General features: G+C 42.9%; 1 protein-coding gene across 4 annotated transcripts in view; it reads left to right on the top strand.

The window, feature by feature from the left end:
• The window catches only part of LOC124804745 (protein daughter of sevenless), a 258,427-nt gene that overhangs the window by 170,501 nt on the left and 60,043 nt on the right, over positions 1-27,883 (top strand). For 2 of the 4 annotated variants that reach the window (XM_047265044.1, XM_047265042.1), the window contains 2 exons: positions 14,080-14,202; positions 22,102-22,230. In XM_047265044.1, coding sequence (XP_047121000.1) covers positions 14,080-14,202; positions 22,102-22,230 — 252 coding nt within the window. The remainder of the gene's footprint in view (positions 1-14,079; positions 14,203-22,101; positions 22,231-27,883) is intronic. The other 2 variants (XM_047265046.1, XM_047265045.1) reach the window with 1 other exon arrangement.

Here is a 27,883-nt window from a genome sequence, read left to right as displayed (position 1 = left end):
TTCATGTTACTTTGGCATTCGAAATTGTTTGCTCGTGATCCACCGGTTGTCGATCTTGAAGCGAGTCAACAAAGGAAGGAAGTTCGCGTTCGCTCCGCTTGGGCGCTCACTTAGTAAAGAGAGCACTTGTTTTTCATACGCGAATTTTAAACTTGTTATTGAATGGAGTGGACAGATGATTGTGATGCTTTTCGTTGGAGAATATCGATACGAAATTTAAAGAAAAAATCTGAAGCTGTGCAATAAATTGCCGACACTTTTATGTCCGCTGGGGGAAACGTAGAGGAACAAGACACCTTGCTTCATACGCAGTGTATTACTGGCTAACTTTTACACCATTCTGTAAGTGTATTATCTTCGTCCCTAAAAACTACGAAGCATATTTTATAAAGTAAAGTAAAAGATATTTTATCGACTATGGCAGGTCATTTGTATATTTTTAGTTTACTTTAATAGCATTTGTTGAAATTATTTTCCTGGCCCAAAAACAGTCTGTGAGTGCATCACATACAGCGCTGCAGCCTTCAGAAACTGAGATGTAGTAGTAGCTGAAATGCGAAATGGTACTTAAGAGACTGGCGCCACTGACTATGGTTGCTAAAAGCTGGAGCGTGAGTGTAAATTTTTCTTCAGCCGAGATAGCTCGTCTGTAGTTGGTGTCCTGCCCCAAAATAGTAGTAAGCAGCTAGCGAAAATCGTCTACCAACATACTCCTAAAATATTGAAATACGCCTACTGAAGTCGGGGGACACACACATTTTCCTTTTCCCTTGCTGCTTTCCTTTTGTTTCTTGCATCACCAACAGCGCAGCTACCATACACAATCATCCTGGCTGCATATCAGTGTTTTTCATCACGGTAGCGCTCTATCTGATGACATCTGTATATAAGAGTTGAGCGCCAAATAAACAAAAACGCAGCGTTCGCTTGTCATCGTACGCTCAATGCTTGTTCGGTAGGCCTCTCTTTCGCTCGTCTAGTGTAATATCTTCTTCGTAAGTACAAGCGAAGGGCAGGGAAGACTAGCGCAACTGTCCTCCGGAATGCCCGTTCGCTTGTGTTCACTCCGCTGTACAGGCATCTTTAAAGAGCGAAATATCCATCTACATGTTCTGAAAACCAATGGCCAAGGGTAATTCGCACTGGGAACACGTACTTAGGTTTCCTCTCATTCCATTGAGGTATAATTGCATACCTACCCCCGTGATTGCTGTAATTGGTAAAATATTGTCTCCGCTTTCTCTACGGGAGCGATAAGTTGGGTGCTGTGGAACACTTAACACTGTTTCTTGAAGCTTTGTAACTAGTCTTTCGCGAGGTAGTTGACACCTGTCTACAAGCGTCTAAAAATTCTGATTTTTTTCAGTGTTTCGTGACGCTCTCCCAAGGGCCAAACAATCCTATAGTATAAACATTCCTACTCGCCTTCTTTCTGTGAGTTCAGTAAAACCTGTTACTCCCATCTCGCGTGGAGTTACACATTTCAGCAATTTTATAAGATGGGAACGTTTTGTAACAAGTGCACTTCGTAGACTGACTGTGTGTGTTCCTGATATCCTATCAAAATCGAAGTCTACCACCTACTTTATCTCTCATTGAATATATTTGATCTTTCCGTTTCATATCCCCACAAACTGCTACACCCAGGTATTGGTGTGAGTTGATTGGTTTCACGTGTGATTCATACAATGTGACGTGCACAGTGTAACTTTTTTTTAACATTGTAAGCAAGTTGCCAGTTCTGAAAAACTTCGAAACCTTATTAGTACCTGATGATTGGTTGTGTAGCCATTCTCAGACATCACTTCATTATATTAGGTCTAGAACTTTGCTTCTCAATTGTTTTCCCCTCAAAGTTTGAGTCTTTTTGTGAATAACAAAAAAATTAAGATTCAACATATTGGTATCGCTGGCCACTGCCTTCTCCAAACATTCGGGTAGGATACGAGTTTCACGGTGGAACAACTGGGCGTCTTAAGAGGAGATCCGTGAACCGATCCAATTTTTCACTTGTTCATATGACCTGAAGTGCCTTCCATTGATCAAAAACTGTGTTAGTGAGAGGAAGCAACGTTTGGAGAATACAGCGGATGAGGTGGGACTTACCATTTCAACGTTTCATTCCATGTTTTGACGGGTTTTGCGAAATGTGTTCAAACATTGTCATGCTGCAAAATCACGTTTTCATATCTATCGCTGTATCGTGGCCGCCGCGTATGATCAGCCGAGCGGTCTAGGGCGCTGCAGTCATGGACTGTGCGGCTGGCCCCGGCCGAGGTTCGAGTGCTCCCTCGGGCATGGGTGTGTGTGTTTGTCCTTAGGATAATTTAGGTTAAGTACTGTGTAAGCTTAGGGACTGATGACCTTAGCAGTTAGGTCACGTAAGATTTCACACACATTTTCTGTATTGTGGCCGTTTGTCTTTCAGTGCTCGGCTCAAACGCATCAACTGCTTTCGATAACGATCTCCTGTGATTGTTTCCTTCGATTTCAGCAGCGTCCCAAATGTGTTCTCTTTCACCGCCATGCCGGTCTCCGACGTCAAAATCACCGTTCTTGAAGTGTTGAAACCAATCTCTGGAAATTCTTTCACTTATAAGTGCCTCAGCCGCAGGTTTCTCCACGTTAAAGCAGAAAATTAAAACTTCCCGCAAATGACAAGAATTGGGCTAGTAATTTGACATATTCAGTAGAGTGCATTTATGATGCAATCACAAATCCGTTAATATTTTTATGGCTTTTTATTTAAAAATGCCTAAGCTTATTGTATGACGCGTCCTACCACCTACTGCCATCTATTGCAGAACGGTGGAAGCAATGTTGTAGACCTAAGAGATAACTACATTGTGTGCAGAAAGTCTTACGTTACTATTAGTATTGTCTGCCAGGACATTAATACACAGCATAAACAGCAAGGGTTACGCCATACTCCCCAGGGACACGTCCGAAAATACTTCTAATTCTGTCTATGACTCTCCGTCCACGATAACATGTTGCGTCCTCCGTACCAAAGAAATCCTTCATCCTTTTAGAAATTTCTCTTGATTCCCCCAATGACCGCGCTTCTTCCCTTAGTAAATGTTGTTGTGGTACTGAGTCACGTGCTTTCCGGGAGTCATGAAATGTTGCCTCTACCTGACTGCTTTGATCCATGGCTTTCAGGATGTTGTGTAAAAAAAAAAAAAAGCGCGAGTTTGTTTTCACTTAACCGTTTTTTGTTTTAATCCATAATGGGTGACATAGAGGATGTCGTTCTGCTCCCTCATTATGTTTCATCATCATCGACACGCGAGTTCCCAGTGTGGCGTGAACTGGAAAGACTTGCAATTTGGCGGCCGAACTTCTCCAGGTAGGTGGCTCCTGGCCATCACTACCATACGATCACTTCATTTCTTCATTTTCCCCTCAGTATGTTTGAGCTCAGAATATGTTCTATGAGTCTGGAACATATGGATGCTTGTGGTATTGGAAGGCAGTTTTGTGGCACACTTCTGTTACTCTTCTTGTACACGTTTGTTGACTGTTTCTTACTTCCAACCACTGGATATAATTTTTTGTATGAGGAATCTAGTGTATATTCAGGTTAAAATGAGGGTTAACTAGCTGCAAATTGTGTGTAATATCTGACAGGTATTCTACAGGGTTCTGGGAGCTTGTTAAATTTTAGCGATTCCAGCTGGTTCTCAACGGCACTGGCAGTAATATCTAAATAATTCATATTTGCCTGTTTGTCATATTAAGCTGGAAACAGTCATCTTGTGTCGTCATTTGTAAAGCAACTTTTAAAAACGAAGTTTAACAATTGTACTGAAATATTTGTAGAAATATGGTCTGTTAAACCAAAACATCCTGACCACGTTCTTAATTGCGTGTTCAACTTTTGAAGCGCAATACGTCAACGATTCTTCGTGGTATAGGTTCGACAAGACATTCTTAGGTTTCTGAAGGTATGTGGCACAAGATGCGAATAGACAGATCATGCAATCCCCGTAAACTATGCGCTGGTGGGTTGTAGGCACGGAGCTGGCGCTCCATAGCGACCCAGATGTGTTCCATCTGGTTCAGAGCAGGCGAATTTCGTGGCATATACATCAAGGTGAGTTAACTGTCGTGTTTCTCAAACTGCTCTGGCACTTTTGTGGCCTTGTGACACGGACAGTAATCCTGCTGGAAGATGACGTCGCCAAAGGGGAACACATCAAGCGTGAAAGGAGGCAGGAGGTCCACAATACTCTTAATGTAGTGGTCAGCTGTAATGTTGCTTTAGATTGCTACTACATGTCTCGTGCGCCACGATGATGGCGTATCAAGACACGATCATCGGCCTCGGATAGCAATCGACGCGTTTCATCCGATCAGGCGACACGTATCCATTGATTCACGGACCAGTCTCGATGATCCTGTGCCCGCCGTAATGGCAAGGCATGCATGGAGCTTAAAGCAGTGCTCTGAAGTCGTTAATGTCGAGTACTGTGCTTGGTAGTCGACATCCTGATATGAAATATGATCGACCTTGCCTGGTGTCGACAGCTTCTGCAATTGCTTAAACTGTCGCTAGTTGTAGTAGGTGCAGAACGTGACGTTCAATGTGGAGTGTACTTTGACAGCCGTACCGCCACCGGCCGTTGGTCGATCGGTGCAGCAACAATGTTACTTAGTCGATCTGGCGTGAACTCATGGTTCAGATGCTTATCAGAGACGGGGCGCACATCGATTCGTTTGTCCGGTAGGAACTGGTACTGCTTGCTGTAGGTTCATTCCGTTGGTGTTCCACAAGGCGACTGTTGGTTAGAGCGTCCCTGGTGAGTCGTCTTGAGGCCATACTTGACTGCAGACTCGATTTTCTGCGGGAAAGAGTGCATCATTTTAGTCAGCTTCTCCGACATTCGTTGACTGAAGCATACTTCAATGCTGATCGAAGCAGTGTCAGGCAAATTCCAATGGCCTCTTAATGGCATCCTGGTCGTTGAGTAGCTTGCCAAGGGAAATTGGCGGCGGTACGTTCTCGAGTTGCGGCCTGGTACACTTCCGTCCTACTCTGGCTGGTTGCGAAGAAGACATCTGCATTTTGTTTCTTGGTGCCTATCGTTGAACTTCCGTGCGTTAGAGCTGTGCTCCGAGCAATGAAGATATTTGGCCTGCAGCATTACCGCTGTTCTCTTCAATAGCATCCCCATTACCTGGGGCACAACAGCAGCTCGCTACCTTCGAGTAACGCTGGACAGGCATTTCAAGTGGTGCTAGCATATTGGGAAGATATGCTGCAAAGCACTGAGAAGGTTGAAAGACGTCTGCTCTATACTAAATCTGACATAAACACTGTCTACAGCAACAAGCCACATCATCGTAGTTCATAGTCTCTATCTTCTCTTTCCCCTAGGAATCGAGCAGAGAGCTGCTTCCTATCCATTCGCTTGTCTACCTGTCGCATCCACCTCCGAATCATCTTCATTTCGGTCATAATTACGTCTGACATAAAAATCTGTTCCCTGACCTATTTGTTTGCTTTCCTGTCCCTTCAAATAATTGCAAACATGCATACGTTAATGTCTCACTGACCCACCTCACATTCTCAGAGCTTTTCGCATTACAGTCAATGTACCAATACGCCTAGATCAGAACTGGTTATACATAGAGTTCACCAAACACTCTAAGCTTTAATTTGGAATGTGAATTTAGTTTATCAAACACAAACTCCGTGCAGTTTACACTTCGTTTCTTTTCCTGTTGAGTGAGTCGTTGTCTCAAACTGTTCCAAACGCAAAACATCAGGATCTGTTTCTATAAAATCATTGTTAATTTGTACTGTTTTCTTAATGATTTTCTCATTGTACAAGGTGTACAACTTTGATTTCGCCATTTTTCCCAAACATTTGAGGCTTTAATGAAACTAAATGGTTACACATGTTTCGTTCAAAGTATTTTCCATCGCTGGCCAATACTTTCTCCCATAATTCTGGTAGTGTACGAATCCTGTGTCGAAAGAATTGTTCATCTTTTGAAGCGATCCTCGAATCGATCCAATTTCTGACTTCTTCATTAAATCGGAAGTGTTGGTCAGCCAGGCCATGCGCCACTCAAGTAAACGGGTGATAGTCAGAGGGAGCAATGTCTCGAGAATACGGCGGGTGGGGTAGGACTTCCCATTTTAACGTTTCCAAATACGTTTTGACCTCTTTTGCAACGTGGGGTCGAGCGTTGTCGTGCTGCAAAATCATTTTATCGTGCCTCTCGGTGTATTGCGGCCGTTTGTCTTTTAATGCTCTGCTCAAACGCATTAATTTTGTTCGATAACGAGCACCTGTGATTTTTTTCACTTGGTTTTAACACCTCATAGTGCACGACGCCGAGCTGGTCCCACCAAATGCAGAGCATGATCTTGGAGCCGTGAATATTCGGTTTGGCCTTCGACGTGGAGGCGTGGCCGGGATATCCCCATGATTTCTTGCGTTTAGGGTTATCGTAATGAACCCATTTTTCGTCCCCGGTCAAGTGCGCTGCAGAAATCCCGTCCGTTTTTGTCTCTAAATCAACTGTTGACAAACACACAAACGCCGTTCAACGTCTCTTTGTTTCAGCTCACACGGGACCGAAGTTCCTCCTTTCTGAATCGTGCCCATAGCCTTGAGACGTTTTGAAATGGCTTGCTGTGTCACTCCCACTAATCGTGCCAATTCTTCTTGAGTTTGACGTGAGTCTTCACTCAGCAACGTCTCCAATTCTGCATCTTAGAAAACATTCTCTCTTCCACCACTATGCCGGTCTAAGACATTAAAATCACCGTTCTTGAAGCGTTGAAACCACTCACGACATGTTCTTTCACTAATAGCGTCCTTACCATACGTAGTTGAGAGCATTCGATGAGACTCAGCCGCTGTTTTCTTCATACTGAAACAAAACTGTAACACTTCCCGAAAATGACGAGAATTAGGCTCGTAAACTGACATTTTCAATCAAGAACAACTTTATGATGCAGACACAAATCGACTAACGTTTGAATGAGGTTATGTTGACCGAGATCCAAGCCAACTGCCTGACGTCTGCTATCTGTTTGTTTCGATCACTACTTACCGTTGTCGCCACCTATCGGCAAACGGCGGAAGCAAAGTGGTACATCTTGACATTGCTATAGTTCATTTTCAGACCTAATTTCAAACTGGCTCGTGCTAAGTTCTTGCTTTCGTTGTTGTAGTTTAACTGCGCTGAAGGCGACCAGTAAAACGACATCGGCATAACGCAGGCGGTTGTGCTATATTCCATGAATAAGTAGGCTACTCTTCTTCGTTGGTCAAGTGTAACCCTTTGATTACCAGTTTTATTTCAAAAGCGTTGATATGTGATTGTTTTAATTAAAATGTTTTAGTCAGAAGTAACAGTATGAAAATATTTCTCGCCGTTTTGTTTCCCAAGGTTTCAGAAGAACATTACGCAAAATGTAAAAGATTACTAAAAATAAAACACACACACACACACACACACACACACACACACACACACACACAGATCAGTGGAACGGCATCTCTCCAAGTGTGTAATTCACACTGCAGGTGCTCGGTATGGGCTTCGTTTGCGATGCGGCAAGCGTCAATTCATGAGTGCAACTCGTTGACGCGATGTGGCCGAGAAGGCGCGAAGGCAGCCAGTTTTGCGAATCTGGTACTTGGGTTGCCTATCAGCAGGTGCAAACTAATTCGATGCGACAATACGGAGGATTGAAAATGAAACTTGAGGACAGCACAACCTACAGGTACAACCTGTAAGTATAATAATTCAGCTGAACCATTAGTAGGCTTCCCTGCACCAGTACGTCACTGATACATAGCAGTAATACGCAACAAATTCTGATTGGTTCTCTGATAACCTATCGTGGGACACATACGTCCCGGTGATAGTCAAAGGGTTAAGAATGTGGATACTTCCTGTTAGAACTGATGATAAAATTTATTGATACACAATCACCAAATTAAGCTTTATTGGAAGACTTTCTTGGTGACGCCTTTCTGTTAAACGCTGATTTTTGTCCGGGTTGAAAATGTTGATGTAATTTATTTTCAACTAAAGAGGTCTACGTCTCACGAAATACGTCACCCATTGCACTAAGCATGTGGTTTTACATCAGTAATTAGCAAGTGTATTTCATGAATGTGTGCCGCGCGGGATTAGCCGAGCGGTCTCGGGCGCTGCAGTCATGGACTGTGCGGCTGGTCCCGGCGGAGGTTCGAGTCCTCCCTCGGGCATGAGTGTGTGTGTTTGTCCTTAGGATAACTTAGGTTAAGTAGTGTGTAAGCTTAGGGACTGATGACCTTAGCAGTTAAGTTCCATAAGATTTCACACACAATAGAACAATCATGAATGTGTGTACTGATGCTGACAAGCATAAGCGAGATAACAAGACTATCGACATGTACTGCGACACCACTTAGGAATCTACAGTAGTGCTGTGCATTGATTTGAACCAATGGCAACGGATGGGAACTCAACTGCACGGGACACATTCTCAGAAGTTGCACCTTGTCATCATGTGACATATGAATATCCACAGTGCTGTTCGGGTAAATTAGATACATGTTTTATCGATTTCAACATTGTTTGTCATTATCATTTATGAAAGTACTGTTTCTGAAGTAGATCTGTAGAACGAAAATAGCGAAAGAATTGATTTCGCCACGTATGAAGAGTGGAATCTCCTAATCTCGATCTCTGATAAAATATCCAGTGGTTTTATCTACAGATGCCAACTATGATTGCAACGAGCTGTTATCAGAATTCACTGCAGAAAAATCCAGGATTAAAGCAGTAGCATGATGTCACGTTACAGATACGGAAAAAAGGTTTGTAAATCATTCGACAGAGAAAAGTGACTAAAGATACTACGCGATTCCATAGTTTCCAGGACCCCACAGGCGGCGGCCGCCGAAAATGTTCCCGAAAAAAGTGACACGGCTACTCTGACGTCACTCCAAGGCGCGTATTTAAAATTATTGATTTTTCAGTATGTCTTTTATATCATTACACACTGTTCTTTATTAGTTGAACTATATAAACACACCAATTAATTTTGATACAAATGCTAGCTGAAGTGAATATTGTCAAACGCAGTTACGAATTACAGAACCGAAGATATGACTCGACAATATAGCAACGCAACTACTGCCGTAGATTCTTTTGTAAACGTAACATTTGATTCGAAAATATATAGATTTAGTTATAGGTACTTGTTCTGAACGGTTTCTTTTCATCGTTTACTTGTGACTGCAGTCTTGAAACTGTAGGGGTCTGATCGTATAGTATGATAGTGCGCCCATGTCCGAAGGAAAATTGCATCGTTCCCCTCAACATCACAGGTATTTATATGGTATTTATCCGCCGACACCAGCCACCGACTTCCATTTAAAATGTCCTCCCACTGTATGGGAATTGCAAATGTATGTACGAGTAAAGGCTATGATGCAGGAACGACGGCATATGGAAGTTTGGGCCTCACCGCGGATCGTGCACGGATAGCCAAAACGATTAGGGCGGAAGCTCGCGCACTGCGGAAAATCCGGATTAGAGTCGCGGCCCGGCACAAATTTTCGTTGTCGTTATTCCCTTGTACAGTTGATGCTTGTTCGTATTCGGAACTGCGAATACATTTCATGACTGTATTGTAGCAGTAGTAGTTAATAGGTGCGCTTCTATTATTTTTGTCGTAATTGTCTTCTATTGTTGTGTTAAGGTTTTTCATTTCTTGTTGGAAATGTTTTACATGCATTTAATTGTGAAGTGTTTAGGTTCGTACCCTGTATCGCAACCTGTACTCGAACTACATAGGAAAAAGTATTTTTTTAATACACGCTCCGATTATCTTACGTACGGTAAATAAGTACCGGTTTTCATTTTTTTACTGTGTAGCGCCGTCTCTGCTCAAACAATATAATTGAATGTTGGTTTATGCAGTATTTTGAAGTTCAAAACATACGCAATGAAATGACGTTTCTGTCGCTATGCTGTTTACATCTGCGTGTTGATTGCTGATGCTGAGAAAATCTTTCTCCGTTATCAAATAACTTCCTTTCAAGAAAGTAGAAACAATGCAGCGTTGTTTACTAGGGATAAACCAAATTATGCTGTGCAGTTGTGAACAAATTGACCTAGTGTTTGAGGGGATGGTATTGCTAACCCCATCCAGCTACTGTAATATACTTGTGCGTGAGAATAGTTCCTTCTACAGGGCCGGTCCTTATCAAACTAAACAATTAAAAATGAATTATATTTTTTGTTAGTGTATAACACTATGACTTATCCTGCATCACTTTGAAAAACGGTCGACAAATGAATAAAACAAGGAAGAAGTACTACTACTACTACTACTACTACTACAACTACAGCATATGTCTTGAAGATTAACTGTCTTATTCCTGTGCTACTAGTCAAACAGGACACGCTGTACTGCAGTGATCCATGGATTAATAGAACTACCCCTATGGTGTTGCGCAAAAAGTTGGTGGTGGAGCGATGCGTAGAAGCATTTAGCCACTGTTGTACTTGGCCTGGCGGAATGAGTAATAGGATGTGAAAATGACAGAACAAGGAAACAAATTTACAAATTTATTGAAACACATTAAAAACAAAGAATATTATATGCCATTACATATCGTATACGCTCTTTACTTGATTTTGAATATAACAGCATACACATGGTCGTTATCACTGCGCATGCATTTCCCCAGGTGGCGAACGAAAGCCTCCCTCAGCAGATTCAACATGTTCAGTGGGATCTTTTGATAATCTGTACGTATCCTTTCCGTTAATTCAGCCACTGTATGACGACGTATAGCGTACACTTGAATGTTCAGGTATCCCCAGAAGAAGAAATCAGGGAGAATACAGGAAGCGTAAGGGGAAGGTTCGTTGGGAAACTTTATCCTCTTCACTGGGTTTCTGTACGACCTGCATTTTGTATGGGTGGACGTGCAGGTTATGATGGATGATGCATCAAAGGGAACGATTTGTCAGTGTTAGCGCCGTGGTATGTTTGGAAGCAGAACGGTGAAGAATTCGGATGAGTGCTTGACACTTCTCCTCCACCCGCTTCACGATCCGCTGCGTCCTTCGTCCTGGACTTTTCTTTTGTGCAGGATGCAATAGTCCTGAATAGTTGCACTCGCCATAAAATCGTCATGTTGTTAAAACTCGAAATTGTGATGAGTCACTCAACTATGGTGTTTTTTAAATAATATTTGACGACGAATGCTCAATACTTTGAACGCCACAAGGCCATACTTACAAATGGCCACCCTTCCTCAATGCAGTGAACAAGTACATATTTCATGCTGGTGCAACAGTACCACCATACCAAGTGACTCAAATCCTATTATTCGTTCTGTAAGACACCATATTACGTTAACAAGCGACAGAAAATTTTTCTGAGCATGTAAATTTTCCATAATGGGCGGGATTAAGAAGCTCCGATTCTCAGAGGTGTCGGTGAAGCCAGCGCACAAACGTATGTGTCGCATTACTGACTTGTACGCTATGGCCAAGGGGTTGGTAAACGATTGTGTTAACGCGCTATGCTATTACAACCAATAATTCGACAAATACATATTCTGTAAGTCAGTAGCTTCTCCCTACAGTATCCAAAAAACAGCCACATAAACAAAGGATCGAGCAAAGTAGAATAAGATTGTCCAAGTGCTGCCACTGGAAATAGTGTAAAACAAAGAAAGCGTAAAAACTGTTCACAACTGCGCTTACTACCATACTGAGAATGGAAAATAAAGAATATATGTCAAGCTGAAATAATGTGTCAATTTCCTGGTAATCTTTTGTCAGTATTATCTAAAAATAGTTAGCTCCTTTACTATCTTTCCAGAGTATTGAAACATTGGGATGTACTTGAGTTAAGTTGTCCCCTACTATGGTAATTCTATTTATTAAGTAACTGGAAAAAGTAACACTTCATTCAATCCTCTCAATCAGCCTTTAGTGAGATTTTTTGTTCCTCATTTGACCTTTCTGTGTGTGTGTGTCGCACGAAGTGTGCAGGCGGCAGTCAACTGAGGCAGCTCCCCTTTCGGAATATATGGATGAAATTGTATGAATTCTCGACCCCAATGTTGGCTGTTCCCAGGGTAGGCAGTGGATGGAGAATGTAGCGTGTGTTAGGTAGGGAGAGTACATTGGCGATCCTGTGAAATACTTCGTCTTCCCCTGTGCAGAACACATCACATACTTGCCTTACCGAATGGGGTAGCTCAGTTCTAAGACACTGGACTCGCATTCGCGAGGGCGATGGTTCCGGCCATCCCGATTTAGGTTTTTCGTTATTTCCCTAAATCGCTGAAGGCAAATGCCAGGATGATTCCTTGAAAATGGCGTGGCTACTTTCCTTCTCCTTCTTCCCTAGTCCGAACTTGTGCTCCGTGTCTAATGACCGCTGGCTGGTGTGGCCGAGCGGTTCTAGGCGCTACAGTCTGGAACCGCGCGACCGCTAGGGTCGTGGGTTCGAATCCTGCCTCGGGCATGGATGTGTGTGATGTCCTTAGGTTAGTTAGGTTTAAGTAGTTCTAAGTTCTAGGGGACTGATGACCTCAGAAGTTAAGTCCCATAGTGCTCAGAGGCATTTGCACCATTTTTTATCTAATGACCTTGTTGTCGACAGGATATTAAACACTAATTTCCTCCTCATCGTACATACTTACGTTCTTACTCGCACACCATGCTACTACTGTTGTTACAACCACTGCTTATTTTTTGAAAAAAAAAGGTGCCTGTATTAACAAAGATGACGTTGCTCCAGCAGCTTCCACAATTTTAACATACCCTGAGATGTACACTCATAGTTTCTAGACCACTTCGTGCTTTTGCTGTCAACTGGAGAATGATAACCTTTGAGCAACCATGACTCTACATGTTTGCAACGTTTGAGCTGATGAGAGGAGGCTCTACCATCCTGATGAACAACTGTGCAAAGATTGTCCGTACAAATTTGGATGACGTAGATGAAGTAACTGTAAGATTCATTTGAAAGAAACACTTCTTACTGAAGTTGTGCCCAAAGTGTGCTTTAGAGGAAGTGGTATATGTGGGATTTTATTTTCTTGAAGATATTACCAGAAACCACAATTGCTTCTCTTTTATTTAAGTGAAATCTGCAGGCTACCATTTCTGATTTCGGCATCACCAAAGGTCGGATGCTTTCCAGGATTTTCTGACCAATACTAGAAATCTAAAATCTTGACGCATTCAAGCAAATCATCTGCTCCTTGAAACTAAACTTTCCAAACGCTTCTTTTCTTGTCTTCACCATGTGCAGATTCGACAATTTCTGCGTTCTTCGGCCTACCCGACGTTACTAATCAGCATAGATAAACTATTTATTTCGCTCATTTTGAAAAGAATGACTGCACTGATTTCAGCAGATTGGCTCAAAACTGGCGCGAACGGCTCCCAAACACTCGCTTGTAACAGTGAAAACACCGCGTAACAAGCAGTGACATTGCAAGGGAACTGAACGCAACTAGCGCAACTCCCTGTTTCCGATATCAACATATGAGACAAAAACTTTGTGCCAGCTTGTAAGGAATGAAACTGGAAATTCCATTTTCAAAGAAAATGACATCTACCAGAATATTTATAATACGTTTTGCTCTAAATAAATCGCTGATTACTACACTGCTATTGCTGCTATGTTCATTGTGACGTTGATCAAACAAGACACATTATATCACAATCTCCACATTTCGCGAATTTCTTTGAACGAGGAAGGCTAACAGTTTATCAGTTTTGTGGTAAGTAAAAAGGCTTTTCGATAACGTGCTATGATTTAAATTATGTTGGTTTCATGAGAGAGAAACTAATTTTTCTACTGCTAGAAACTCTTTCACTCTGTGTGTGTGTGTGTGTGTGTGTGTGTGTGTGTGTGTGTGTGTGTGTGTGTGTGTGTGTTTGTGTGTAACCAAATTAGCTAGCTTTTAGCAAGCGCAGATTTGTAGGTTCAGAATGAGGGTAAGACATTCCCTGACGCTGCATACCCTACGACCAGATGAAAACGCAGTGTCGCTAGCCTTGGTACAGGCGTGATCTCTTCCACAGGACCTCTTTGGGAGAAGGAGCGTGCAGCGTTCGTGTCGAGTGGTGTATGTGGCGCCCATGTACTTCCCCAGTGGTGGGCTGCCTCCTGCGGAGCAGCCTTCCAAATACCTGCACTGTGCAACCGTAAGTGCGCGCCTCTCAAGAGTAGGCACACCCCCATCCCGAGAACCAAGCATGGCGTAGTTGTTGGCTGCCACCCCCCTGTCCCAGTAGTTAAACTGTAGCCGTTCTCCATTGGCCAAGCGTTCGCAACCGCTGGCCTTCTGGGGCTGCAGACTGCAGTCCAGCTGCTTTGCCTGCTCTTGTGTGCTGTGGAGCTTCAGTCTCGTACGTGCAGCGCGTCGTTGTCCATGTTATGTTGCTCGCATAGCTTCCTCGGGCCTCCCACTTTCCTTGTACAGTAAAAAAAGACACGCTAACAGACGACCAGTCCATGCACGATTTACATATTTTACATATTTTGAGACACGGCGCTAGTTTTGTTGCTAACTGCGGATGGTTCCATCGCTTAATTTAAACACTGCAAAGTCACATACATGGTGATCCAAACGTCTGGTAACATTTTCAAATGCATTAGTTCACGGAATAATGTAGGTAGACAGGTAAAAATTGACACATATGCTTGAAGGGAGTTTTTATTAAAACCGAAAAAGAGCGCAAAAACAGTCTAACAGATGGCGCTGGATAGGAACAAGTCAGTGTCGCCGCATGAGAATCGTGTGTAAAATGAGCTTTAGTGAGAGAGGGAGTCAGATCATCCCTAGCCTGGCTGGTAAAAAACGCCTGTTGGAAGTTACGACTTTTATGCAGGATGGCGCTCCACCCTATATTGCTACACGTAGGAAAGATGTCTTGTGTACATCGTTCGGTGAGGATCGGCGCAGCTGAGCCACAATTTCCGTCACCGTTGGCCTTCCACGTCCCCAGACCAAAATCCTGTGGGATCACCTGAAGTCGCAAGCCTACCGCGATTATCCGACCTCATTAGAGACGCTAAAAGATATCATCTATTGACAATTTCTCACCATATCAACTGATATGTTCTACAGTGCTGTTCGCAACATTATCCCTCAACTACAGTTTGAGCATTTCTTGTGAAGAACATAGTCATTGTAAACATTAATAATTGTTACGCTGATTGTTGCTTTTGTAACATGTAGAGGCCAATCTGTTGGTCATTTCGTGCACTCTTTTTTTGGTCTCAATAAAACCTCACGTCATTTCAAGCATGCGTGTCAACTTTTACCTCCCCACCTAAGTTATTCCGAGACGTATTGAATTTTCAAATGTTAACGGGCTTAGGGTCACCCTGTACATTAAGGGCTGTAATCATCTGTGTCGCTTATTAATCAGTCTTGTGGCGCTACTAATAAAGTTGAATTTTACGTGTGATATAGGAATACATTCCCGGTGTTCCGTTCTGGAGGGACAGCAGACGTCGGAATTCGAAATTATCCTATGAATGACACTCATTAAAATCTGGCTAGAAAACGTGCAATTTATGCTGTGTACCTTACACATATTCCGAGTGAAGCAAACAATTGACTGCTGCGAAATGAAGATTTTACTTCGATCAGAAGTGTAATGGCAGATGTAAAATTGTCCACACAGAGTACGTGTTGTTTCATGCACGGAAAACGTGTCTTTTATCTTCTTCTGGGGTGAGCACCACAGCCTCGATAAATTAATGGAGAACTTTCTACCAGGTCTTAAATGAGTACTCATTCTAAAGTGCACAGGTGATGTGGATAAATCATCCTCGTAAGTAGTTTCCGTTTTATGCTGCTGACGGGGATGATGTAATCACATGTATTACGCACTTGAGGACGAACACATGCTTGAAAGTAGCTTATAGTGCTTAATGAAGTAAGCATGTAAAATAACAGCCTGGTGGAAACGATGCCATGCTCTAGAGATGTCTTTTGAAAATGCGTTATGGCCCACATTAGATAGCCAATAAAAGAAACAGCAGCTTTGGTCCACATATCGAAGTACTTCCTTTTTTTTTTTTTTTTTTTTTTTTTTTTAAGGCCGTGAATAGAACACTGATAACTTTCAAAGTTTACTGCAGAAGTGAGTCAGAGGTATGAAAACGTGTTAGGCACATATTTCGTGTAGCCTAAGATACCGAAGCTATCGGTGTTGCATGTGATTTGACACTAATTAAACAGTAAATTGCTTGCCGTGGCAGATTTCCCTTTCTGTGCTGGTAGTTAACGCTTGTAGCCGTCCCTGTAAATTTGGTAGCAGTGCTTTTATAATGTTCTCACTACATTTATTTACAAACGAAAAATGAAAATCTGAGCGACAAGATGTCATTCAGTGTCTTAGATGGTACTGACATTTCTTCTGAATGTGAAGGAGTCACATGGGATTTAACTGTTTTCGAAGAAGTTTGCGAGAGAAATTTTTACTTCTTAATATTTGCGTGTTAAGAAGGGCGCTACGAAACTTCTGCAACACATACCATTGTTTGCTTCTTCAAAATAATCTCAGGTACACTCAGTGCGTCTTGTTTAATAATTGGTTTCAGCGGATTTAAGGCTGACCCGACGCATAGTTGTAATCCGTCGGAAAGCTTTAGTTATCATACAGCTTTTCCAAATTGTCTGCTGCCTTCTTTAGCTCCCAGACATACAAGTAGATCTTTTTTGTTAGTTTAGCCCTAACCAACCTTTTTCTACGGGGATAATACCATGGCATAGGGAGTTGTGGGATAGGCGAATGAAGAAAAAGTGTTTTTCGCCCGAAATCACAATATGTTGTGCTAGTCCGTCAAGAAGTTTGGTACCCACAAAGAATGAAGCCCTGTAAGTGTAATTTAGTTTTGGGGAATGTAAGATACGATTACACATAGTCCCAGACATTGTCGTATCATCTGGTAAGACACCCCATTTTTCGTCATTAGTTTCTGAGTTACTATCATATTCTACACCACCCGGTGGATGAGTTTTGTCGGAGCCTGGAGTGTCATGGACGCTGTGAAATTATCGCTGCGGACTATGTGAAGTTGGTGCAACAACGTGAGCAGTATTCGCCAAGTATTGGAAGCGTTTTACTAAAGCACTAATCCAACATTAACCTACGAATAGATTTGAACAGCGTAACTGCTCATCACTCTTCCTTCTATTGTCAACTTACAGACACCTGTAGGAGTAACATTGCAAGTCTCTGGTAAGACCCTCTGTTTAGTAAAAGTGTCCCTTAAAGCGCTTCGAGGCCGTTGAAAAGAGAGAAATTACAGCTCACGTAACATCACCTTTTCCTCGAAGTTTTGGCTTCTGGGGTCAACGTGACAGTTACTCCCGTACTTTTACTTATGAAGAGGAATACGGCGAATATTGACTGGGACCTTTTTGGTCCTAGAGACATCTATTTGGCAACTGAATGTGCAGTGTCAGATAAATATGTATCAGTTGCAATAAAATTCCGGTAATGGAATGCCCTGCGTTGTAAATCTTGCCTAAAAAAGGTTTACTTAACAAAATGAAATCTGTTCCAAAACCTGTGTTCCAGGAGCGCACATGTAGAGTAATGGCGTCAGAGACAAAATTTGAATAAAATTAAATCAGTTAATCAGAAATGAATTTTATGTAGTACAAAAGATAGTGCCTGAAAACTTGGTTCAGCACAAGATAATTTAGATGAAAATCATGGTAGTTCCCAAAACTTTCAACATGTTTATTGTAGCATGTGTACATAAATTTTCCCCCGTTTTCGAGACATTAAGTAGTGGAATGGTTTTGAAGCCTTTGCCACATAAATATTCGGCATTTTCTTATAATCCATTTTTGATACTTCCAGAAATATTACTTGACTTGAGATCTAGGCATTTGTGATTATGCTATGCGTTAAGTGGCGATCGATCTCTCAGGAGTGGAATACTGTTGTATTCTGTTCACGCTTTTCTTTTGCTTTTTCTTTTTTTTTAAGCATGTTTTACAGGTAACGTGAAATTTGTCGGAGGACGTAAATCATTGTGACTTATAGAAGTAGGCTGTTAGGAAAGTGCCAGATTACCAACCCAAGCGTCCAGGTTTTGGTCCACATTTGGCCTCAGATCTTTCTTCTGTCGCCTACCTCTTCTAGTAAAAGCCGACCTTGAGGCCAGAAATATTGCATATATAGGCACACGCGAAGCAGTGCTAATCCTACGACTTTTCTGAGAAGATATATCGAAGGAAGGCAAACCTACATTTACAGCATGTTGAAATTTATATAAAACATTTGACAGTTTTGGCAGGGATACACACTCTAAAATTCTGAAGCTAATATGGGTAAAATAGACGAAACGAAAGGTTATGTACAAGGACATGAAAGAGAAATAGTAATTTAGAGGAGATTGTGACAGGGTTGTAGCCCTGTCCCCAGCGTTATTCAATTTGTACGTAGCGCCATGCAATGAATGAAACCAATGAGAAATTTGGAGACATAATTAAAGTTCTGAGAGAAGAAATAAAAAAAATTGAGGTTTGTAGATAACATTGTAATTCTGACAGATACGGCAAAGGCCTTTGAAGAGCAGTTGACTGGAATGGATGGTGTCTTGAGAAGAGGTTATGAGCTGAAGTCAATAAACGTAAAACAATGGCAATGGACTGTCGTCGAATTAAATCAGGTGATACTGTAGGAATTAGATAGGAAATTACACAATGAAAGTAGTACACTAATAGTAGTCGATGAGTTATGACTGACTAGCCGAGGTAAAGCGGATGTAAAATGCAGATTGGCTACAACACGAAAAGCATTACTGAAGCTAACATCTAATATAAATTTAAGGGTTAGGAAGTCTGTTCTGAAGGTATTTGTCTGGAATGCAGCCTTGTACGGAAGTGAAACATGAATGATAGGCATTTCAATCAGGAAGAGAATAGAAGCTTTGGAAATGTGGTATGGCAGAAGAATTCTGAAGATTACATGGGTAGATCGAATAACCTATGAACAGGTACTGAATCTAATTGTGGAAACAAGAAATTTATGGTATAACTTGACAAAAAAAAGGGGTGGTGGGGGGTTCGGTTGATAAGACATATCCTAATACATCACGGAATCCTTCGTTTAGTGGTGGAGGGAAGTGAGGGGTGGGGGGGAGTGGACTGTAGAACGAGACCAAAGGCTCGTCCGCAGCAGTAATTAGGTTCAAATAGAAGTAGGTTGCAATAGTTACGCAGAGACGAAGAGTCGCGTAGGATAGAAGATGGAGAGTTGCATGAAACCAGTCTCCGGAGTAAAGAAAGCAACACTGCATATTTCGCCTCTTCCAGTGATTTGCAAATGAGAAAAGTTCCCGAATTGTATGTTGGTTTGAGGTCAGCGTTGAACAGTAGGTCTTCCTGTAAGTAGCTGTGTAAGTCACTTCAGAGGACGGACTGAGGCAAGGTCATACCACTCCATTAATGCTGTGCTTACACTGAGGCGACGAAAGTCGTGGGATACCTCCTAATATACGAGGTGCATTCAAGTTCTAAGGCCTCCGATTTTTTTTCTCCGGACTGGAAAGAGATAGAAACATGCGCATTGTTTTAAAATGAGGCCGCGTTCATTGTCAATATGTCCCAGAGATGGCATCACCGTATGGCAGATGGAATTTTACCGCCAGTGGCGAGAATGAGAACTGTTTTAAATACTTAAAATGGCGACGTTTTCCTTACTTGAACAGCGTGCAATCACTCGTTTTCTGAATTTGCGTGGTGTGAAACCAATTTAAATTCATCGACAGTTGAAGGGGACATGTGGTGATGGAGTTATGGATGTGTCGAAAGTGCGTTCATGGGTGCGACAGTTTAATGAAGGCAGAACATCGTGTGACAACAAGCCGAAACCACCTCGGGCTCGCACAAGCCAGTCTGACGACATGATCGAGAAAGTGGAGATAATTGTTTTGGGGGATCGCCGAATGACTGTTGAACAGATCGCCTCCTGAGTTGGCATTTCTGTGGGTTCTGTGCACACAATCCTGCATGACGACCTGAAAATGGGAAAAGTGTCATCCAGGTGGGTGCCACGAATGCTGACGAACGACCACATGGTTGCCCGTGTGGCTTGTTGCCAATCAATGTTGATGCGCAACGACAGCATGAATGGGACTTTTTTTCGTCGGTTGTGACAATGGATGACATGTGGATGCCATTTTTCAATCCAGAAACAAAGCGCGAGTCAGCTCAATGGAAGCACACAGATTTACCGCCACCAAAAAAATTTTGGGTAACCGCCAGTGCTGAAAAAATGATGGTGTCCATGTTCTGGGACAGCGAGGGCGTAATCCTTACCTATTGCGTTCCAAAGGGCACTACGGTAACAGGTGCATCCTACGAAAATGTTTTGAAGAACAAATTCCTTCCTGCACTGCAACAAAAACGTCCGGAAAGGGCTGCGCGTGTGCTGTTTCACCAAGACAACGCACCCGCACATCGAGCTAACATTACGCAACAGTTTTTTCGTGATAACAACTTTGAAGTGATTCCTCATGCTCCCTACTCACCTGACCTGGCTTGTAGTGACTTTTGGCTTTTTCCAACAATGAAAGACACTCTCCGTGGCCGCACATTCACCAGCCGTGCTGCTATTGCCTCAGCGATTTCCCAGTGGTCAAAACAGACTCCTAAAGAAGCCTTCGCCGCTGCCATGGAGTCATGGCGTCAGCGTTGTGAAAAACGTGTACGTCTGCAGGGCGATTACGTCGAGAAGTAACGCCAGTTTCATCGATTTCAGGTGAGTAGTTAATTAGAGAAAAAATCGGAGGCCTTAGAACTTGAATGCACTTCGTACTGTCTTACCCCCTTTTGCCCAGCCTAGTGCAGCAAGTCGGCATGGCATGGACCCCGCAAGTTGTTGGAAGTCCTCCACAGAAATATTGAGCCATGTTGCCTGCATAGTCGTTCATAATTGCGAAAATGTTGCCGGTGTAGGATTTTGTCCACGAACTGATGTTTCGATTATGTCCCATAAATGTTCGATGAGATTCATGTCGGACGATCTGGTTGGCCAAATCATTGGCTCGAATTGTCCACAATGTTCTTCAAACAAATCGCGAACAGTTGTGGCACAGTGACATAGCGCATTGTCATCCATAAAAATTCTATTGTTGTCGTTCATAAATGGTTGCAAATGGTCTCGAAGAAGCTGAACATCCAGAAGACCCAGTCCATTTTGTGTAAACACAGTCCACGCCATTATGGAGCCACGACTAGCTTGCACAGTGCCTTGTAGACAACTAGGGTCTATGGCTTCGTGGGATCTGCGCCACATTCGAACGCTACCATCAGCTCTTACCAACCTTAAGCGGGACACGTCTGACCAGGCCACGGTTTTCCGGTCATCTAGGTTGCAACCGACGTGGTCGTGAGCCCAGGAGAGGAGCTGCAGGCAATATCGTGGTGTGAGCAAAGGCACTCCCGTGCCCAAATTTCGCCGCACTGTCCCAACGGATACGCTCGTCGTACGTCCCATATTGATATCTGCGGTTATTTCACGCAGCGTTGCTTGTCTGTTAGCACTGACAACTCTACGCAGTCGCTGCTGCTCTCGGTCGTTAAGTGAAGGCCGTCGGCCACTGGGATGTCCATGGTGAGAGGTAATGCATGAAATTTAGTCTTCTTGGCACACTCTTGACACTTCGAACCTCGGAACATTAAACTCCCTAATGATTACCAAAATAGAATGTCCCAAGCGTCTGCTCCAACTAAAATTCTGCGTTCTAAGTCTGTTAATTCCCATCGTGCGGCCATAATCACATCTGACACCTTTCCACATCAATCACATGTGTACTAATGAAAACTCCGCCAATGCACTTTCTAGTATAGCTGTACGCTGTTAAAACCATACTTCAGGTTGAGGGCAGGTGTACTGACTGCACGGGAGGCAATGACTTCTCATATAGAGTGATCAACAGTAGACAGGTGATAGTAACAGGTGACGATGTTTTGGCAACGGGCGGCGGCGGTGCAAACGCATGTACCGGCTGCGATCAAAATGGAGATAGCGAGCTACAATGTTCACCGGCCCTGGTATTTTGTGTTACAGCGCTGGCGGCGTCGGTGGTTCGTGCTACGTCACTCCGGGGAGTTGCCTGGACAGTACTTCCTGGAGTACTATGCGGACCGCAACCGGCGCAAGCTCAAGGGCAAGATAGACCTGGACCAGTGCGAACGGGTGAGTCTCTCTCTCTCTCTCTCTCTCTCTCTCTCTCTCTCTCTCTCTCTGTGTGTGTGTGTGTGTGTGTGTGTGTGTGTGTGTGTGTGTGTGTGTGTGTGTGTGTGATTTTAGAAGCTGAAATATAAGGCTGCTGAACTATTCCAATGGTCATTATTCCCCTTCCCCATAAATACATATACGCGATGATGATTTGGGGAGGCGGGCGAGGACAGTGGGTGGTAGCAATCATATTTCTGTTCTTCAGTCCAATGCTGTTGACAAATAATCACATATAAAAGACGGGTTTTATCCTTTAGAGGTTGATGGGCCACATGTGTCCCACGAGCGTAGTAAGCAGTTTAGAGCGCTGGGAAGTCGACGCCCCACCTCTGTGAGATTCTGCTATTAGCGAAAAGCTTTCAGAATCCGGAGACGAAGACAAGGGACAATGATCTGGATATATAGAAAGCTGAGAGTGGCAAATTGAGGTGGCGTGGGTTTATAGGTGGGGCAATTCATCTCATTTATGAATATCGAGTCAGAACATTACCTTCTCTGTCCCGAGAAGGGCTGAAGTGAGTACTTGTGTGTTCTAATGCATGCATGCAATATTTTGGAATATTACTGCCTTTCTTGGTAATTACTAGGTTTCACGTAACTTGTGTTTAGTGGAGCTTATGTGTCCAAGCAAATTTCGTAGAATGTAAATGACATTGGTATGTTATACGTTACGGTTTTCACTGTCGTAATTATACATCTGTTTTGGAACTGCCTTACACATTTTCGTATTTGACATCCTGACAGTCCATCTACAAATAAAAATTGAGCTGTGAAAATCGTAGGAGTCAACGAAAACTTGGATGTAGTTAGGTTCGTAGGATCATTGAAGTAATTTTACATTAAGCCAAGGATCGACACATTAAGAGAATGTTTATCATTGCCGCACTGTGATGTTTATCTTTGCCTTATCATGTTTGTCTTTGCTTTATCATTTTTGGATTCAGTAATGAGCTTGAAAATGGGCTTATAACCCGAAACCTAGGTTATACAGTAACCATAATAAAATTTGTGAAACAAAGCAAAAGAAAAGAAAACTGTGTTTAGTTGGCTCATAGGATCCATGTGTCCCACGTCACTCCGTTGCAAAATTGGTTAACTTCAAAGACGTTTGTAAGTGAAAGTGTAACATTAGTCGGAATGAAGACCTATTGTGATATTTTACTTTTAAAACACATGTAAAATGATTTTTGACCATGCAAGGGTTAAAATATAGGGAACGAAAATCATTTCTGATGCTAATGCTATAAAAACAGCATTTGACTGATCCTATTGTGTAAATGTCATAAGGGTGGGATGGAGGGTGGAGGGTCATTACAGGGGTTGCATCACTTTGTCTGAGAGGGAAGGGGGACACGATGCTGGGTAGAGGATTTCTGATCGATTCGTGGGAACTGGGACAGGGAAGAGGGAGGATGGAGTTATGGTTGTCAGAAGGCCATTTGTGTATTGGAGGTTTCATTGAAGGAGATGCTACGGACTAGGTGCATAACTAGGATGGGCAAATGTTAGAATGGAGTTCTGTAGGTATCCTCTTCCAATTCCAAAAGTTTGATGGTAGGTTGAGGGGGATGGGGGGACATATTGGTATACGCGCGGCGGCAGCCAGGGGTGCGAAAGCTTAGGAGACGCTCGTGTTCTCGTCTTTTAAGTTCAGAGGATGTATAGGATTTGCGAAAATGTTGCAGAGGTTTAAGGAGAGGGAAGGGGAGATATAATCAGCTAGTAGAAAATGGGTTTAGGAGAAAGAAATGGTAAAATTTTGTGTCTGTGCAAATCAAAACTACTCTGGTGAAGGTGAGAATGCGTCAGATATGGCTTTTATGGAGATTGACGATGGTGGAACTGCGACCGATTAGAAGCGTTAGTCTATTGTGCACTTGCTAATTCCGTCGCATACTGCAGTTATGACAGAAATTCTTTTCTTATGCACAGCGTTATGCAAAGAGAATGGCGCATGTACAGAACAGAGCATTTCTAGCGATATTTTCGTTGTAGTGATAACAGACCTACAGTACAGCGACAAACGTATAAACACTGTAAGCCGGGTTTACGTGGAAAGAAAACGTTGTTCTGATATTTTCGTAAACCGGTATTTTTTTGTTCGGGTCGTCAGCCTTTGCCGAAATGTTCGTAGTTTCAAGGCACCAGAAACTTGCCATCACTCTTCCGACTTTGGTACAAAATCTGCATCCACTATGCGACCCATGGTAAAGATGTGGAGTGTAATTTGTATTTTAGTGGCTACCTTCCAGGAGGTCATCGACTCTCCCTGCAGCAGTCCGGTTTGCTGAAGGTTCGACAGCAGGTCACTTTAATGTGACAGGACAGTGTATAATTTTTATATCACTTTTACATGTCTTTTTGTTTGTTTTGTGACAAATTAAACAGAGGCGGCGGCAGGGATATGCAAGGTCGGCAAAATGAAACTGGCACGAAAAATGATTGCAATAAGAATGAAAATCACAGAAGAGGATGAACATCGCCACCTTTGACTTCCATGCAGCGCTTTGCTAGATTTATCAAACTGTGAGACATGCAGAGCAGGTCTGCGTGAGGGATATCAGCAATAGCGTTTTCATTCTGCTGCTGTAGCTCTTCGAATGTGCGAAGTCTGAGTGTATCTGTTCCTTCAGTTTGAGGTAGCCAGGAGGTTGCGTTGCCTCAGCTGACCGACCTCTCCTCACCGACCACCTCATGCATTCGTGACAAGGCTGTCAAGGCGGTGCGTGCTGTTGCCCCGTCTTTCTGCAAATATCCAAACAGTCGTTCATCTTTTTTTGAGTTGTCCACATATGCATTAAGCACTGTCTTGACATGCTAGTTGGAATGAACAGTTTGGTAAAAGAATCTCGTTATGATGAGGACACCGGACTCTGGGCACAAAACAACAATCTAGAGGTTACGCAACAGCTCTTCAATGTACTGCTGAAGATTAATGAAATTTCTGTGTAGTTTGGACTGTAGGAGGTTCGAGTCCTCCCTCGGGCATGGGTGTGTGTGTGTGTGTGTGTGTGTGTGTGTGTGTGTGTGTCCTTAGCATAATTTAGGTTAAGTAGTGTGTAAGCTTAGGGACTGATGACCTTAGCAGTTAAGTCCCATAAGATTTCACACATTATTGGACGGTAGGAGGTGAGGTACTGGCGGAATTGAAGCTGTGAGGACGGGTCGTGGGTCGTGCTTGGGTAGCTCAGATGGTAGAGCACTTGCCTGCGAAAGGCAAAGGTCCAGAGTTCTAGTCTCGGTCTGGCACACAGTTTTAACCTGCCAGGAGGTTTTACTGGTGAAGATTTTTTTGATGCGTAATATCCCATGTTTCGTGAGTTGACATACGGTGACATGCCGAATCAGGCATCATTGTAGAAAGGAAAAAAAATCTGAGGATCCGAAAGTCATGATGCTAGTTCACTCACAAAGTTACGGGCGAATTGAAACACGTCAAAGTTTGTTTGGGCGCTGTAGCTCTTGTACGACAACCAACTGTAAGGATACAGATGCAAGCCGTTTTTGATAATGTTTCGATACGATGATGTCTTAATTCCTACTTCTGGTGTTGACTCTTTTCGTATGGTTACTATTACTATTCGCTACAGAGCCCGTTTCGTGTCATTTTGCCTCTTAAGTTTTGCGCCGCAGACTTTGCTGAAAGTTTTGCCAAAACACTTAAAGTTTTAAACACTTACGGAAGCAGTTCTGCACACGTTTTCCACGCTCAACTCTCGACATTGAACACGCGCTATTTAACCGCGAGCAATATTTTGTATTGCATTCAATGGTCGCTAAAAACGTCTGTGTTACTCACAGAAACGTAATTACACAGCGAAATACCCGGGGCAGAGCATGCGAGAGATGAACGTATACGCAGGCGTGTGACAGCAAATCACGGTTTCCATCATTTTCTGTGCTAGGCAGTTCTCTTGTTCATTAACAAGGGTCCATTCCATTCGGCGTCAATCTTATAAATATTTTCCGAGCCAGTTTTATTTTTTCGCAGCCTGTAAATGCTCAAACGATCTCCTAATTAGCAGCAAAACACGCAAAGATGAAGTTAAATATAAATGTGGCTGCAAATCATGAATCTAAACGGAGCAGTTTGTGTCGCAGCTGGGGAAAGTATAATAAGACAACTCATCTGCTGATAAAACAATTTTATTTGCTTACAGTTAGATGTATCTGCTGATAATCTCGCAGTTGACCGCCCTAAAACCGTCAGTAGACTAATCATCCACTCACTACCCGCTCCCGAAAAGAAAACCGGGAGACTGTCCTTTATTTAGTCATTACGAAGTGAGGTGGCGCACTGCTTGAGGCAGTGGACTCGCTTTCAGGAGAAGGGCCATTCAGATCCGCCTGGTCGTCCAAATTTAGTTTTTCAATGGTTCCCCGAAATCTGCTAAAACGACTAGTGTCACGATGGTTACTTTAAAACCGACGCTGTCAGTTTCGCAACCCAGCCTTGTCTTAGTCCAATTTCTTCTTCATCACTAGCGTCCTCGTTGTAGAGACATTAAATTTCAATCTTCCTCCATTGTAAAGTCCCCAAACAATACAACGTGAAAATTTAACGAAAAATAACATAAGTAATTGCTTTCAAGGACCAAAGTGAAGATAAATGTAATAGTTCCAACAAAAGAATAAAGAAAATAAAAACTGACCAAGTACTGAAGAGCTCTTAACTGGAATTCAGTGTAGGACAGTGGCTGTACCCAGTCTCACAGAGAAAGTGAATGCTGGATCCACATTAAGAAGCAAAGTTGTAGAAAGAGTGGATAATAAATAAAATTTCTTAGAGGAATGAAAGGCTGTCGGAAAACAGACAGGATTTAAATTTAGACAGTACGAGAGGAGGCACACTATTCGGTCAGAAGTATCCGGTCACCCCTATATAATTCAGAATTAACCACCAGATGCCACGAGAGGCCAGTATAAAAGGAGGTGGGGAATATTGTGTTCTCAGTAAAGAAGCAGTAAGAGTAGACTAGGTCCTTTAGGAAAGCTCATCGACTTGCTGGCACGGAAGCTCAGCGTGTTCGGTCAGAGAGGCAGTAGCTCTCTGTAATAATAATAATAATAATAATAATAATAAAAACTGAGTAAAGGAATCAACGATCAACTTGAACGGCTGAAAAAAAAAAAATTAGCCGGCACGATAGCTCAGGGTGTTCGGTCAGAGCGCTGATCGGCCTCTGTAATAAAAAAAACTTAGTATCAACAACGAACTTGAACAGGTGTCATGTGGGTCCGCAACGACCAAACACAACGATCAACGAGAAAAAAAAGTGGCTAGCGTTGCTGTCTTTGGAACACGGGGTCCCTGGTTCGATTCCCGGCCAGGTGGGGGGGATTTTCTCTGCTCCGAGACTGGGTATTTGTGTTTTCCTCATCTTTTCATCATGCTCATCATCATTAGTGACGTGGCTAGATTGGATTGTGTAAAAATTGGGACTTTGTATGGGCGCTAATGACCGCGCAGTTGGGCGCCTCACAAACCGATCACCACCACCACCACCACCACCATCAGCAGCAGCAGCAGCAGCAGCAGCAACTTCCAATGACTAGTCCACGTTAGAAGTCACCTGAGTAACAAATCCATCATGGACACTTCAACCGTTAT

This window comes from Schistocerca piceifrons, chromosome 7 (genome assembly GCF_021461385.2).
Source record: "Schistocerca piceifrons isolate TAMUIC-IGC-003096 chromosome 7, iqSchPice1.1, whole genome shotgun sequence".
Classification (NCBI taxonomy): Eukaryota; Metazoa; Arthropoda; class Insecta; order Orthoptera; family Acrididae; genus Schistocerca; species Schistocerca piceifrons.
The sequence above is the reverse complement of the archived record's forward strand: the minus strand, read 5'-3'. Positions and strand labels throughout refer to the sequence as shown.